General features: G+C 39.9%; 1 protein-coding gene across 1 annotated transcript in view; it reads left to right on the forward strand.

The window, feature by feature from the left end:
- Positions 1–15,373, forward strand: part of LOC117439796 (plasminogen-like) — a 29,213-nt gene that overhangs the window by 9,490 nt on the left and 4,350 nt on the right. Inside the window, exons 7-18 of the mRNA XM_034075879.2 lie at positions 290–410; positions 877–995; positions 4,082–4,244; positions 4,610–4,734; positions 7,485–7,644; positions 8,659–8,843; positions 10,720–10,868; positions 10,977–11,070; positions 11,256–11,370; positions 13,290–13,364; positions 13,969–14,109; positions 14,939–15,045. Coding sequence (XP_033931770.1) covers positions 290–410; positions 877–995; positions 4,082–4,244; positions 4,610–4,734; positions 7,485–7,644; positions 8,659–8,843; positions 10,720–10,868; positions 10,977–11,070; positions 11,256–11,370; positions 13,290–13,364; positions 13,969–14,109; positions 14,939–15,045 — 1,554 coding nt within the window. The remainder of the gene's footprint in view (positions 1–289; positions 411–876; positions 996–4,081; positions 4,245–4,609; positions 4,735–7,484; positions 7,645–8,658; positions 8,844–10,719; positions 10,869–10,976; positions 11,071–11,255; positions 11,371–13,289; positions 13,365–13,968; positions 14,110–14,938; positions 15,046–15,373) is intronic.

The following is a 15,373-nucleotide window of genomic DNA, read 5'->3' on the forward strand; positions in this document are numbered from 1 at the left end:
TCCATTGGACTCCTTTGCTTTCTTCAGTCTAAAAACGTTTTTCAGCTGCTTACCCAGAAGCCTTTTAACTTGTTTTAGCACCTACTGTATTTACAGAGTTGTTTTAAAATATTCTGCATCTCTTTAATGCATCTTTATGAATCTGTTATTCCATTATGTTTATTTATTGTGTTCCTTTCTGTTGTCTTATCATTAAGTGTTAATGATGATGTAACACTAGCACTGCTATTGTTTAGCTCTACAACACATTGCACGTGATTGGCTAAATGGCGTGTGCTCTATTCTACAGAGGAGTGTATTCACTGCAGTGGTGAGAACTACAGAGGGAAAATCTCCACGACAGAAAACGGCTACACCTGCCAACGCTGGGACTCTCAGAAACCTCACAACCACGGCTACATCCCCAGCGCGTAAGACCACAAACAAAAACAATGTATCAATCCACCACAAGCAGGATTCATTATATTAACCTCTGTGTAAAAAGAGGAGAGGTATTTGGTTTGTAATGATGCAGAACCGGCCTTACGTGCATGAAGCCTGTTGCACAAACTTCAGTATTTCTGTGTATATAAGTATTTTTATATCATGTTTTTGTATTTTCTTAATTCAAAATAAACCAACGTTGAGAACAATACATTTCCCCAAGGGATAAATAAAGTATTTTGATTTTGATAATATGATTTTCTTGTTACCATTGCAAGATCTGTATCCTTAGCATTTTTAGCTGTAACATTTTGTATATTTATTATAATTATAAGTTAATGTCTCCGCTCTCAAAGTGCCCTTTTAGTTAATAAATGCATTGAGGAAATAAAGCAAATATGTTTTGTCCGAACACATATATTCTCGCTGTTCGATGATTTATGCTTTTTCTAGTCTTCCAGAGAAATATCTTGAGGAGAATTACTGCAGGAACCCGGATGGAGACCCCAAACCCTGGTGCTTCACCACCAGCCCGTCCAAACGCTGGGACTTCTGCTCCATTCCCCGCTGCGGTAAGTCCAAATATTTGCCTTGACTTCTGTTAACCATTGTGACACCTTAAATGCACGGCTTAACACATATACAAACTTTTAAGAAATGTAGTTAAACTCACCCTTTGACATGATGAGGTGCCATTGAGCAAGGTGTTTAGTCGCTTACCCCACTCTGCAACCTGAGGAACAAAAGGAAATACCGTTAACAAAAGTTAATAGGCCTACTGTGCATATATTACTTTTATATGAATATTTCACAATTAAAATGTAAAACATACTTTAGTAGAATAGCGGTGCCAGGGGGGGCGCTAGGGGGTGCTGAAGCTCCAGGATAGCCATAGCACCCCCCAAGCACCCCCAAGAAATTATGTCTTTTTTTATTTTTACGTGTGAAATTCATAATTTGAAAAATTATTGATTCGAAAAGAATATGCCACAGTACAGAACAAGTACTTCTGGGTCTCTGTGTTTCAGTCAAGCTCGGCTGTGTGTGTGTGTGTGTGTGTGTGTGTGTGTGTGTGTGTGTGTGTGTGTGTGTGTGTGTGTGTGTGTGTGTGTGTGTGTGTGTGTGTGTGTGTGTGTGTGTGTGTGTGTGTGTGTGTGTGGAATGCGCGCATTTAGTGTGATAAAGCGAGAGAGAGAGAGAGAGAGAGAGAGAGAGAGAGAGAGAGAGAGAGAGAGAGAGAGAGAGAGAGAGAGAGAGAGAGAGCACACCGTGCCAGGGACCGTGTTGTTAGCATCTGTTTAGCTAGCTGCACTAACGGATAGAAGGAGCTGTTTCTACAACAAGGTGAAGGGAATGTCCTCTCCTGTCAGACTGAGAGGCTCAGGTGAGCTAAAGGACTCTCTCAGTGTTTAGATAGTTAACTTTAGTCTATGTTATCTCAGTGGGTCTCAAACGGTTTGGTCAAGATTTATGTAAACAATTATCTCCGAGGCACACCTTCATTATGATCATTATAAAAAAATAAGAGCATAAATGAAAAACAGTTATGAAATACTATATGACAGTAAAACAAGAATACAGATTTGTAAAATATCCATAAAGAAAAAGTACATCTGTTTACAGTTCTGTTTCATCTGGGTGTTGAGATGTATCCATAGATCTCTTCATTTTGCTCTCAAAGTGCACCAGATTGATGCTTTTAACTTTAACTTCCCGGGGAAGCATGCCCCCGGACCCCCCCTAGAGGATATTAGGTCTGCCCCTCACTCGCTATGGAAATAGCACTTGACCCCTGCTTACTGCTGTGAGCTGATTATCAAGCCTTCATTGTAACAAGTATACTGTGTATGTGCGTGTGGGGAGTGGAGCAGTAGAAAATTCAACTGTAGCGCCCGGTAGATTAAGGGAAACCCCTAAATGTTTGAGCACCCTCTGTGAAACGTCAAGCGACCCCACAGCACCCCCAAAAGAAAATCTCTGGCGCCGCCACTGAGTAGATAATTGTATTTATCGCATAGAAGTCCTACATGATAGTATGAGTTGCTCAACCTGCAGCTTAAAGACTTTTAGCATAATACAACATCCCCTAATTGTTCATTATCAGGTTAGGTATACATGTCAATGATAGTCTGTAATACTTTAAGTAGAAACACAAAAAGAATCATAAACTAAACTACTATTATAAAATGTACCTTCTGAAACACTTTTCATCGTAGATTATTGACAAAAGAAAGTTTGTGTCATGGTCTGTCTTTCTGTTTCCTGTTTATTTTGAAAAACACGTCACCCCTTTTCCCGCCTGTTTTTTTCACACTTTAGTTTTTTAACTCTCATTGTAATTTGCAGAGAGGACACAAGTACACACATCCTTTACTCAAGTAGAAGTACAGATACTCATTTTTATACTCTGGTAGAAGTAGAAGTACTGACTAAACTTCTTTACTCAAGTAAAAGTAAAGAGGCTTTGAAATGTACTTCAGTAAAAAGTACCCATAACTAGCAGCTGCTTTAAAGAGTACCTGACCTCCCTTTATATTAATAGAACAATAATGTCATTGTTAGCTAATGAATGTTTCCATGCTGAACAACGGCAACATGACAACGTTTCCATTGGTCCCTCTTCTTTAGAGAAGACCAGGAAGTGATGGATACACGGATCGTGTTCCAATCAATAGGCACGCAATGACTCTAAAGAATAATGACCACGCCACCAAACACACATTCAGACTAAAGGAACCAGCTGTTTGGAAAATGAGACAAGTAGAAAGTACAGGTATTTGAGTTCAACATGTGAGAAGTAGAAAGTTCAGGTATTTGAGTTCAACATGTGAGAAGTAGAAAGTACAGGTATTTGAGTTCAACATGTAAGAAGTAGAAAGTACAGGTATTTGAGTTCAACATGTGAGAAGTAGAAAGATCAGGTATTTGAGTTCAACATGTGAGAAGTAGAAAGTACAGGTATTTGAGTTTAACATGTAACAAGTAGAAAGTACAGGTATTTGTGTTCAACATGTAAGAAGTAGAAAGTACAGGTATTTGTGTTCAACATGTAAGAAGTAGAAAGTTCAGGTATTTGGGTTCAACATGTAAGAAGTAGAAAGTTCAGGTATTTGGGTTCAACATGTAAGAAGTAGAAAGTACAGGTATTTGGGTTCAACATGTAAGAAGTAGAAAGTACAGGTATTTGTGTTCAACATGTAAGAAGTAGAAAGTACAGGTATTTGTGTTCAACATGTAAGAAGTAGAAAGTACAGGTATTTGAGTTCAACATGTAAGAAGTAGAAAGTACAGGTATTTGGGTTCAACATGTAAGAAGTAGAAAGTACAGGTATTTGGGTTCATCATGTAAGAAGTAGAAAGTACAGGTATTTGAGTTCAACATGTAAGAAGTAGAAAGTACAGGTATTTGTGTTCAACATGTAAGAAGTAGAAAGTTCAGGTATTTGTGTTCAACATGTAAGAAGTCAAAGTAAAAAGTCGTCAGAAAAATAAGTAGTGGAGTAAAGTACTGATACCAGAAAATACACTTAAGAACAGTAACAAAGTATTTGTACTACACTACTTCCCACCTCTGGTAATTTGGCATTATTAAAAACACTGCCATAACTTACGTTGTTTGTTCCCCTGTGAGATCTATAACTGAACTTCCTATTTTCAGCGTCCGAGCCCCCCACCATCGTGCCGGAGCTGAGCTGTGCCACCGGGGAGGGAGAGTTGTACCGCGGCACCATCTCAGTGACCGAGTCCGGGAAACAGTGCCAGAGCTGGTCCGTTCAGACTCCTCAGAAACACAACCGCTCCCCAGACAACTACCCCTGCAAGTAAGAACAAATACATCATATATTAACGATAGGCTTATTCAGTGGTGGAAAGTATTTTTATATATTTTTTATTTTATTATTAATATTTAAACTTCTTTTGGTAATTTTATTAATTATAATCCAGTGAAATAATAATACTTTTCCACCCCAAAAAAAAATCACCATTCTGCATAATGACTTCTTAATTTTATTATTTTTTGTTTATTTTAATATAGATTTATACTTACTACTACTAATACTACAATTTTTAATGCCAGACTTAAAGACTATTTATACTGTGCTATTATTACTTTTTCTAAAATATATTTTATTGTTTTAGTTAGTTACCTTTTTTCATGATTATTTCTGCGTTTTTTTCCCGTCAGAGGCCTGGATAGCAACCACTGTCGTAACCCGGACAACGAGAGGATGCCCTGGTGCTACACCACCAACACTGAGACCCGCTGGGAGTACTGCAAGGTGCCCAGCTGTGGAGACGGAGCCGGACCAGGTATAACCCTCATTAATGATTATATTAATAATGACCAGAGACGGCAAAATTACCCGCATCCTTTACTCAAGTAGAAGTACAGATACTCGTGTTTAAAAATACTCTGGTAAAAGTAGAAGTACTGACTAAACTTCTTTATTCAAGTAAAAGTAAAGAAGTGTGGGCTTTGAAATGTACTTCAGTAAAAAGTACCCATAACTAGCAGCTGTTTTAAAGAGTACCTGACCTCCCTTTATATCAATAGAACAATAATGTCATTGTTAGCTAATGAATGTTTCCATGCTGAACAACGGCAACATGACAACGTTTTCATTGGTCCCTCTTCTTTAGAGAAGACCAGGAAATGATGGATACACGGATCGTGTTCAAATCAATAGGCACGCAATGACTCTAAAGAATAATGATCACGCACCAACACACATTCAGACTAAAGGAACCAGCTGTTTGGAAAATGAGAGAAGTAGAAAATACAGGTATTTGAGTTCAACATGTAAGAAGTAGAAAGTACAGGTATTTGGGTTCAACATGTAAGAAGTAGAAAGTACAGGTATTTGTGTTCAACATGTAAGAAGTAGAAAGTACAGGTATTTGGGTTCAACATGTAAGAACTAGAAAGTACAGGTATTTGTATTCAAAATGTAAGAAGTAGAAAGTACAGGTATTTGTGTTCAACATGTAAGAAGTAGAAAGTACAGGTATTTGTGTTCAACATGTAAGAAGTAGAAAGTACAGGTATTTGTGTTCAACATGTAAGAAGTAGAAAGTACAGGTATTTGTGTTCAAAATGTAAGAAGTAGAAAGTACAGGTATTTAGGTTCAACATGTAAGAAGTAGAAAGTACAGGTATTTGAGTTCAACATGTGAGAAGTAGAAAGTTCAGGTATTTGGGTTCAACATGTAAGAAGTAGAAAGTACAGGTATTTGAGTTCAACATGTAAGAAGTAGAAAGTACAGGTATTTGAGATCAACATGTGAGAAGTAGAAAGTTCAGGTATTTTGGTTCAACATGTGAGAAGTAGAAAGTACAGGTATTTGTATTCAACATGTGAGAAGTAGAAAGTACAGGTATTTGTGTTTAACATGTAAGAAGTAGAAAGTACAGGTATTTGAGTTCAATATGTGAGAAGTAGAAAGTACAGGTATTTGTGTTCAACATGTAAGAAGTAGAAAGTACAGGTGTTTGTGTTAAAAATGTAAGAAGTAAAAGTAAAAAGTTGTCAGAAAATAGTAAAGTACAGTAACGAAGTGTTTGTAAAAGTTGAACTCTCTTAATGACAATTTTCACGGGGCTGGTGAGTCCACTACGGACCTCTCTCTGGGAATAGTGAGAGGAAGGATAGCAGGGGGCGTGGCTATCCTGTGGCACAAAAAGCTGGACGCTGTCATTAATGTCATCAGGCTTGACGTTGACTGGTGTATTGCTGTTCAGATCAAAATGAATAACAAGGAGTTTAGCATTCTCAATGTATATACACCATATGAGTCACAGCATAATGAAGATGAATACCTGAACAGACTTGCTTTTATACATTCTTTTATTGTTGATAATCATTCCACCAGTGTTTTTGTAGTGGGTGATATGAATGCTGACATATCAGACAAAAGGTCCTTGTTTGCTAAGCATATGCTACAGTTTTGCGATGATAACAATCTTATATTATCAAGCCAAATACTTCTGCCTACAGATAGCTATTCATATATAAGCGAGGCCTGGCATACAACGTCATGGCTTGAGCATAAGCACTGCTTATGCCCATGACATTGTAAGATCAATTGAGATTGTGTATGAGGCATCAATGTCAGATCCCTTTCCTTTTGTAATGTCACTAGACTATGATAGTCTCCCTGAGACATGTCTCAGGAGGTTAAACATGCCTGTACCACTAAAGTGGATTGGTCCAAGCTCACAAATGAGGATAGGCTATTGTACTATGGGAGAACTGATGTCCTGTTGAGTGATGTATATCTACCCAAAGTAGCAACTCTGTGTGTTGATGTGGGTTGTAATGAAAGCTCTCACCGTGAAGACCTCTGTAACATGTATGATTGTATTGTGGGAGCTGTATGGGAGGCCAGTAGATTGTGTTATACCTGGAAGAGACACAACGTCAAGCCAGGGTGGAATAAACATGTGGCTGAACAATACGCTGAAGCCAAGAATGCTCGGGCTTTTAAGTGTCTGTAAAACACGGTGTGTGATTGGTAATGTGATTGTAAACCACCTTATGTATGCCGATGATCTGGCTATTGTTTCTCCTAGCAGTGCTGGTTTTCAACAGTTGCTAAATGTTTGTTCTGATTACGGAATCAAATTTGATGTTAAATACAATGCTAAGAAGAGCGCTGTAATGATCTGCAGAGCAAAAGGGGAGAACCTTTGTTTTCCAACATTCTGCCTATCAGGACAGGTGCTGTCTGTTTGCTGACAGCATGACTTTTAAGAAATGCGAAACGAAACATTTGTACTACCTATGTTGCAAATGTATTATCTTTTCAATTTACACACGGCATCTATTGCAAGTCTGTCCGTCCTGGGAGAGGGATCCCTCCTCTGTTGCTCTCCCTGAGGTTTCTCCCATTTTTCCCTTTAAACTGGGTTTTCTTCGGAAGTTTTTCCTTGTACGATTTGAGGGTCTAAGGACAGAGGGTGTCGTATTGTCATACTGATATTCTGTACACACTGTGAAGACCACTGAGACAAATGTATAAAAGAATGCTGTATAAAAATGCATTCCTGTGTCTCGCTGCAGATGAGCCCGTGATCCCCGTGGAGGAGGAGGATTGTTACGAGGGGGACGGGACGAGTTACAGAGGAGTGACGACAGAGACCATCAGCGGGAAAAGATGTCAGCGCTGGAGCGCCATGACGCCTCACAGCCACAAGAAAACTCCACAGGCCTTCCCCCAAGCGTGAGCATCAAAAAGCAGCTCCTGCCAGCCTTGTTCTTTATTGTGAATTTAGACCTATGTGAATATGGAATAGTATACCCTGGCTAATTATCGCAGCACAATTGCCAGACTATATAAGTATTGCTTTTACTGTATGTAAGTGCAAATAAGAGTGGCTTAAAGGTCCCATCATATGCTTTTCCAGTTATCACCCGTCCCCTTGTGTGTCATGTAGCTTTTTCTGCTTGTAAACGGTCTGCAGAGTCACAAACCCTCAAAGTACACCCTGTAGCGAGTACAACTCTAACACAGAGAAGACGTGTCCATGCTGCCCCAGAACGCCTCGTTGTTGGAGATTTTTCTTTTTCTATTTTTTCCTTCCGGGTCCGACACAGGGGGGGGGGGGGGGAACATTGCACAATGTAAATCTATTCTAGTAGACCTCAACAATGGAATTATGATCAGTAGAAATGGCCATGACACGGGACCTTGAACTAATTGTTAGCAGTTTGTTGCATTATAGCAATAACATACAAGATCCAATATATACGTATATAAATAAAAAACCCACATGGATCTTTAGTTCCTTTCCTGGTTTTAATAATCTAGTAGTATGTGAAATATAAAACCTTATGGGATACTGGATGAATAGAATATAGAATAGAACATATCTTTATTGTCATCATACAAAGTACAACAACATTTATTTGGGAACTCTCACTGCAGTAAAAAATTCGACACAATAAATAACTAAATAAGAGTGCAAAGCAGAGGTAGTAGCGATGACAGTGAAACGAGATACAATCCAATGTAAATGCATATTTACACTTACAGTCTAAATATATATTGCTATAAGTATTTCTAAATAGTAGTGTGTGTGTGTGTGTGTGTGTGTGTGTGCGTGCGTGCGTGCGTGCGTGCGTGCGTGCGTGCGTGTGTGTGTGTGCGTGTGTGTGTGTGTGTGTGTGTGTGTGTGCGCGTGTGTGTGTGTGTGTTCAGTTGTTGCTCGCTGTACTAAGGTGTTCTCTCCCACAGGGGCCTGAGGAGGAATCTGTGCAGGAACCCTGACGGAGACCGGGCCCCCTGGTGCTACACTACAGACCCTAGTGTCCGCTGGGAGTACTGCAACCTGGAGAAATGCGTCATCAAACCTTCCGGAGGAGAAACTCCCATCCAACCTTCTAACCCCCTGGTCCCCACCCCGGACCCCGCACAGAAAGGTACATTATTAGACTGGACAGGTCACCTATTGTGCAAAATCCACTTCTTCATGTCTCTTCTACATCAACATGTGTCCCCTCTTCTTCATGTCTCTTCTACATCAACGTGTGTCCCCTCTTCTCCATGTCTCTTCTACATCAACATGTGTCCCCTCTTCTTCATGTCTCTTCTACATCAACATGTGTCCCCTCTTCTTCATGTCTCTTCTACATCAACATGTGTCCCCTCTTCTTCATGTCTCTTCTACATCAACATGTGTCCCCACTTCTTCATGTCTCTTCTACATCAACATGTGTCCCCTCTTCTTCATGTCTCTTCTACATCAACGTGTGTCCCCTCTTCTTCATGTCTCTTCTACATCAACATGTGTCCCCTCTTCTCCGTGTCTCTTCTACATCAACACGTGTCCCCTCTTCTTCGTGTCTCTTCTACATCAACATGTGTCCCCTCTTCTTCATGTCTCCTCTCCATCAACATGTGTCCCCTCTTCTTCATGTCTCTTCTACATCAACATGTGTCCCCTCTTCTTCATGTCTCCTCTCCATCAACATGTGTCCCCTCTTCTTCATGTCTCTTCTACATCAACATGTGTCCCCTCTTCTTCATGTCTCTTCTACATCAACGTGTGTCCCCTCTTCTTCATGTCTCTTCTACATCAACGTGTGTCCCCTCTTCTTCATGTCTCCTCTCCATCAACATGTGTCCCCTCTTCTTCATGTCTCTTCTACATCAACATGTGTCCTCTCTTCTTCATGTCTCTTCTACATCAACATGTGTCCCCTCTTCTCCATGTCTCTTCTACATCAACATGTGTCCCCTCTTCTTCATGTCTCTTCTACATCAACATGTGTCCCCTCTTCTTCATGTCTCTTCTACATCAACATGTGTCCCCTCTTCTTCATGTCTCTTCTACATCAACATGTGTCCCCTCTTATTCATGTCTTTTCTACATCAACATGTGTCCCCTCTTCTTCATGTCTCTTCTACATCAACATGTGTCCCCTCTTCTTCATGTCTCTTCTACATCAACATGTGTCCCCTCTTCCTCATGTCTCTTCTACATCAACATGTGTCCCCTCTTCTTCATGTCTCTTCTACATCAACATGTGTCCCCTCTCCTTCATGTCTCTTCTACATCAACATGTGTCCCCTCTTCTTCATGTCTCTTCTACATCAACATGTGTCCCCTCTCCTTCATGTCTCTTCTACATCAACATGTGTCCCCTCTTCTTCATGTCTCTTCTACATCAACATGTGTCCCCTCTTCTTCATGTCTCTTCTACATCAACATGTGTCCCCTCTTCTTCATGTATCTTCTACATCAACATGTGTCCCCTCTTCCTCATGTCTCTTCTACATCAACATGTGTCCCCTCTTCTTCATGTCTCTTCTACATCAACATGTGTCCCCTCTCCTTCATGTCTCTTCTACATCAACATGTGTCCCCTCTCCTTCATGTCTCTTCTACATCAACATGTGTCCCCTCTCCTTCATGTCTCTTCTACATCAACATGTGTCCCCTCTTCTTCATGTCTCTTCTACATCAACATGTGTCCCCTCTTCTTCATGTCTCTTCTACATCAACATGTGTCCCCTCTTCTTCATGTCTCTTCTACATCAACATGTGTCCCCTCTCCTTCATGTCTCTTCTACATCAACATGTGTCCCCTCTTCTTCATGTCTCTTCTACATCAATTGCAGCAGCATAAAAAAGACAAGGCATTGTACGTTAGAGAAATGAAAATACTAGAAATAAACAATCCAAAATGTAAATGTCTAAAATAGAAATATAATAGCATTAAAAAAGTAAAACCTTGTGTTTGCCACGTGTTGAGCCTGTGTGTATTCCTAATTCTCTGTGTGTTGCTGGGTCAGACTGCAAAACAGGAAATGGAAACGCATACCGGGGCGTGACCTCCATCACCGTGCTGGGCGTGACCTGCCAGGCCTGGAGCGCCCAGAGCCCCCAGCAACACAACAGCTTCACCCCACAGACACACCCCACCAAAGGTCTGGAGGGAAATGTAAGTGTGTGTGTGTGTGTGTGTGTGTGTGTGTGTTAAGGTTAGAAATTAAAAAATCATAAAATGTGTTTCTATTTGATTGATTCCGTCTTTTTTTTTCATTGTTAGAGCTGCAGAAACCCAGATGGAGATGTGAACGGACCGTGGTGCTACACGACTGACAGGAACAAGAAATGGGACTACTGTCAGATACCCTACTGTGGTATGTAAAGAATATTTGTGTGTACAATATAACAGCGAGATTGTAACTACTAAACCTATGTGTTCCGACCCATGACAACATCAGTTGTCCGGAGTAACATATCAAGAATAATATTGGATAGATTGCCAATGGAGGCCAAATCGTTGTCCCCCTTGAATTCTTGACTGGAAACTCTCTCTTTGCAGCTGGAATGAGTTGCGGGACGCCGGTCACCAAACCGAAGCGTTGTTTTGGTCGGATCGTGGGCGGCTGCGTGTCCAGACCTCACTCCTGGCCGTGGCAGATCAGCCTCCGCACCAGGTGAGGCAAAACAAAACTGAAGTATTATTCAAAGTGATGTACGACATTTGTCAGAATATGATAAAGATTGGCTCAGCCTGATGCGCCCGTGAAGATGGCCGCATTAGGCTTGTTTGAGACACATTGCGGCTCGCCTCGAAAGTAGACGAGAGTAGCCGATCGCAGCCGGGGGAGGTGTCAAAAAGCTTGTCTTAAGTCGGACAGCTCGGACTCGGAGTCGGCTTGACTGGCTGGGTTTGCAATGGCGGAAATTCCATTTTACCCACTGTAGACAAAGGTGATCTCCATTGCTTTATATAGGTTTGTTAATTCAGTCATGATGATGAACCACACCAGTGACTGGGTTCCATAATTAGAAATGCTCCTCCCTCTTAATGTTTGCAAAACTGATAGGTGGACAGGCTACAAATGATCAGTCCCTTCAGATCCGCACACATGAAGCTTCATGAGCATGCATTGAACAGACCTGCTGCTGTGTTTATTCTTTAGCTGCCACTTTAAGCTTTATGATGTGTACAACATGGATGTAATTTGATTTAATCTTGCCATTTTAAATGATGTATTCAATAAATAAGGTTAAACCAAATCATTACATTACAATAGATTTTATTTTAATGATTTGGTTTAACTTAAAGAGAAACTTTATTGTTATTGCACATATTACAGATACTGCGACAACGAAATGCAGTTTAGCTTCTAACCAGGTGCAACAAGCAGCGAAGTGGAAAGTAATGTACACAATCTACAGAATAACATATAGAATGAATTGAATGATGAATAAACAGTGTGTGTGAATACACTAGATATCAGCCTGTGAGCAGTATGAACAGTGTGTATTAATACACTAGATATCAGCCTGTGAGCAGTATGAACAGTGTGTATTAATACACTAGATATCAGCCTGTGAGCAGTATGAACAGTGTGTATGAATATGCTAAGATATATAAAGTATGAAAACGGTAAGCAGTATAGTATAAAATATATAGATATTAATTTCATGATGATAAACATTGTGGAACAATGATGAAAAATGGGAATGGATGTGGCGACGTAAAACTGACACAAAACAACAACACACTTTTGCCAAGCCAATTGGAGAGTTTCATCAGCAGCACGTGGTAAAAACCACCAATGAGCGCTCAGCTCGAGATACCAGCGAGCCGTTTCCCATCAAGCATTTCGCTTCCGCAGCTCGTGGAGAGCAACTGCGCCAACTCGCCTCGCCTCGCTCTCAAGGCTGCGGGCGTCTTTGTCCCGCGAGATTTCAAAGTCTCATGTGGGCGAGCCTCCAGAGCAAGTCGGACAAAATGACTAACCATCATGCAACGCACGAGCAAGACGTTGATCGCAACTGCGCAGGTCTTGCTTGTCTCAAACAAGCCTACTGTCTTTGGCTCTCTCCAACTAAGACTGTTAAACAACTGAACTGTTGAAACAATTCCATAACATTCATCTGCTACTTAGTAATAACTTGTATATAGACTCGTATTGCGCTATTCCACTTTTTTTTTAACTATTTTTCTTTTTGTTTTACATACATATAATATACTTTAATATTGTTTTAATATTGTCTGCTTATCTGTATTATTGTGTTGCATTGTTGGAGAAGCCGGTGACCTAAGATTTTCAACGACATAATTACTCTGTAGCTATGTTAGTTTGACAATAAAGAACCTTGAACCTTGAGCTTGTGTAAAAGGAGAAACCAGTCGTCTCTGGCTCATATAATTAAGTACACATTTATTTGTATTATATTTTGTGCTTTTTACTCAAAATGTCTGTAAAATCCATGTATTTGTGTCCACAAACAAAATCGTATAGGGTTTAAGGTGTGTTATATTATCTGATATCAAAAAAGGCGATATTATATCTGTCTTTTTCCTACTTTAACACATTTCTGTATTTATTTTTTCTACCAGCTCGGGAACTCATTTCTGTGGAGGAACGCTGGTCCACCCTCAGTGGGTTCTGACTGCTGCTCACTGCCTGGAGAGGTCAGAGAACATTAATTAAAACATATTTAAAGACTAAATCAGGGGTTTCCAGGGGCCATTTTGAATCGGCCCTCAGCTAATTAAAAAAGTATAATGACTTAAGCATAATAAACTTCAGCTTGTCTTATTAAATATATAGGTTCAAATATATTACAGTTTTCATGTGTCAATAAGCCCGATTTTCAAATAAATTCAGTCAATTAAAGTTGAAAACATCTTTTAACAAATCTAAGTTGATAAAAAAAAGCCCAATAACTTAATTACATAATAACCTTGAAATAGACCCTTTATATTTCCTCTTATGATAATCAATCTGAGGTTTCTGTTTTAAGGAATGAGCTGCCAACAAAATAAACCCTACGGAGAGCTGGGATGTAGGCTGTTTTTTTCTAACAGCATTTTCAAGTGTCAAGAATAATTTACCTACATTGGATTGATTTAGCTAATTTATAACTGAACTTATGAGGCGATATATGTACCTCTAGTGAGAGGCCCAGCTCTTCGTATATTTTTCTGTCTGTGGCCCTAGGTGAAACAAGTTTGGACTAAATCCTTCAACCCCACAATGATTGGTTTACTGAATGTGTATCAATGTGTTGTTCAGGTCAAAGCGCCCTTCAGCCTATAAGGTGCTGCTGGGCGTTCACACAGAGCAAGCCAACGAGGCGTCCAAACAGGACAGGAACCTGGAGAAACTGGTCCTCGGACCCAACAGAGCGGACATCGCTCTGCTGAAGCTGCAGACGTGAGTCTATCCTCGTAATAATTAATCATACTAGTTATAGCATTACTTAGGAGTTAATTTACTCAAATGTGGTGTTTAACATACATTATATATCATTTAACTCATGATTTCAAACAAAGCCACTTACAGAAAAAGTGGAATAAAGCATAATCATACAAACTCAGATTATCAAGTGCAATATCTTTAAATAATCCAAACCTTTTTGAGGTCTTTATACAGAAATGAGAAGCTATTTTTATGATATTGGCCAAACCCTAACCCATATGTTTTCTGAGATGTGTTTTCTGTGTTTGAATATATTTCCAAAACTGAAATCTGAACATTGGTTGAAGCTAGGTTCAACATATTTGTTTGTTTCTATTAAAATTAATTGTTTTGCAGAGTGAATATATTTTCTATCCGTCCATCAATCAGAAAATATTGTTAATTAAACTTTATCTGAACCAACCCCTGATTAAAAACCTTCAGAATATATAGAAATGAAACAGATAAGTCTGATTTATTTAAGTGCTACTATAGGAGAGATTTCTGACTCACAGTATAAATAAAGAAAACAATGAATTTAGGAAAACCTTTAAAGGTATACATATATTGTGCAAAGTACTACAAAGTTGTTGTTGTTGTTGTTGTTGTTGTTGTTGTTGTTGTTGTTGTTGTTGTTGTTATGAGTTCCCCCTTTACCAGCTATGGCAAAAATACACATTAATGCTTTAATAATGACATTATTCCGTAGTGGACCGTACTGCATGATGACTATATTTTCTACTTGTTACACCGTAGTATTGCTATGTTTCACTTCTTCCTCCTGTGCTGTGTTGTGTGATTTCAGGCCTGCAATAATAAATGACAAAGTGATGCCGGTGTGTCTGCCAGAGAAGGACATTGTCGTTCCCAGTGGAACCGAGTGCTATGTGACCGGATGGGGAGAAACTCAAGGTACTGCTAAAGTGTATTTAAACGTTTTTATGCTGCGATGTCTTTTAGTAAGTTAGAAAATAGGTTGTTTGTAAAGAGAGGGACGTTTTGGTTGACCGGAGGCCTGTAGGCCTACTACGAAGCTGGTTCAACCTAACCTGGATATGTTTGAGTTAGCCGGTTGGCCTAATCCAAAACATACGCGCTCTCGCTAAACGGTACTACGACGCGGGTTATCAAGTGGATCGCTCAAGCCAGCCGTGTCCTATCTAGTTAGGTGCGCGTTCACAAAGGGGTGGTATTTGGAGCATTCGACCAATCACAAACATGGACAAGCGTACTGACAGCG

Source organism: Pseudochaenichthys georgianus, chromosome 24 (genome assembly GCF_902827115.2).
Source record: "Pseudochaenichthys georgianus chromosome 24, fPseGeo1.2, whole genome shotgun sequence".
Classification (NCBI taxonomy): domain Eukaryota; kingdom Metazoa; phylum Chordata; class Actinopteri; order Perciformes; family Channichthyidae; genus Pseudochaenichthys; species Pseudochaenichthys georgianus.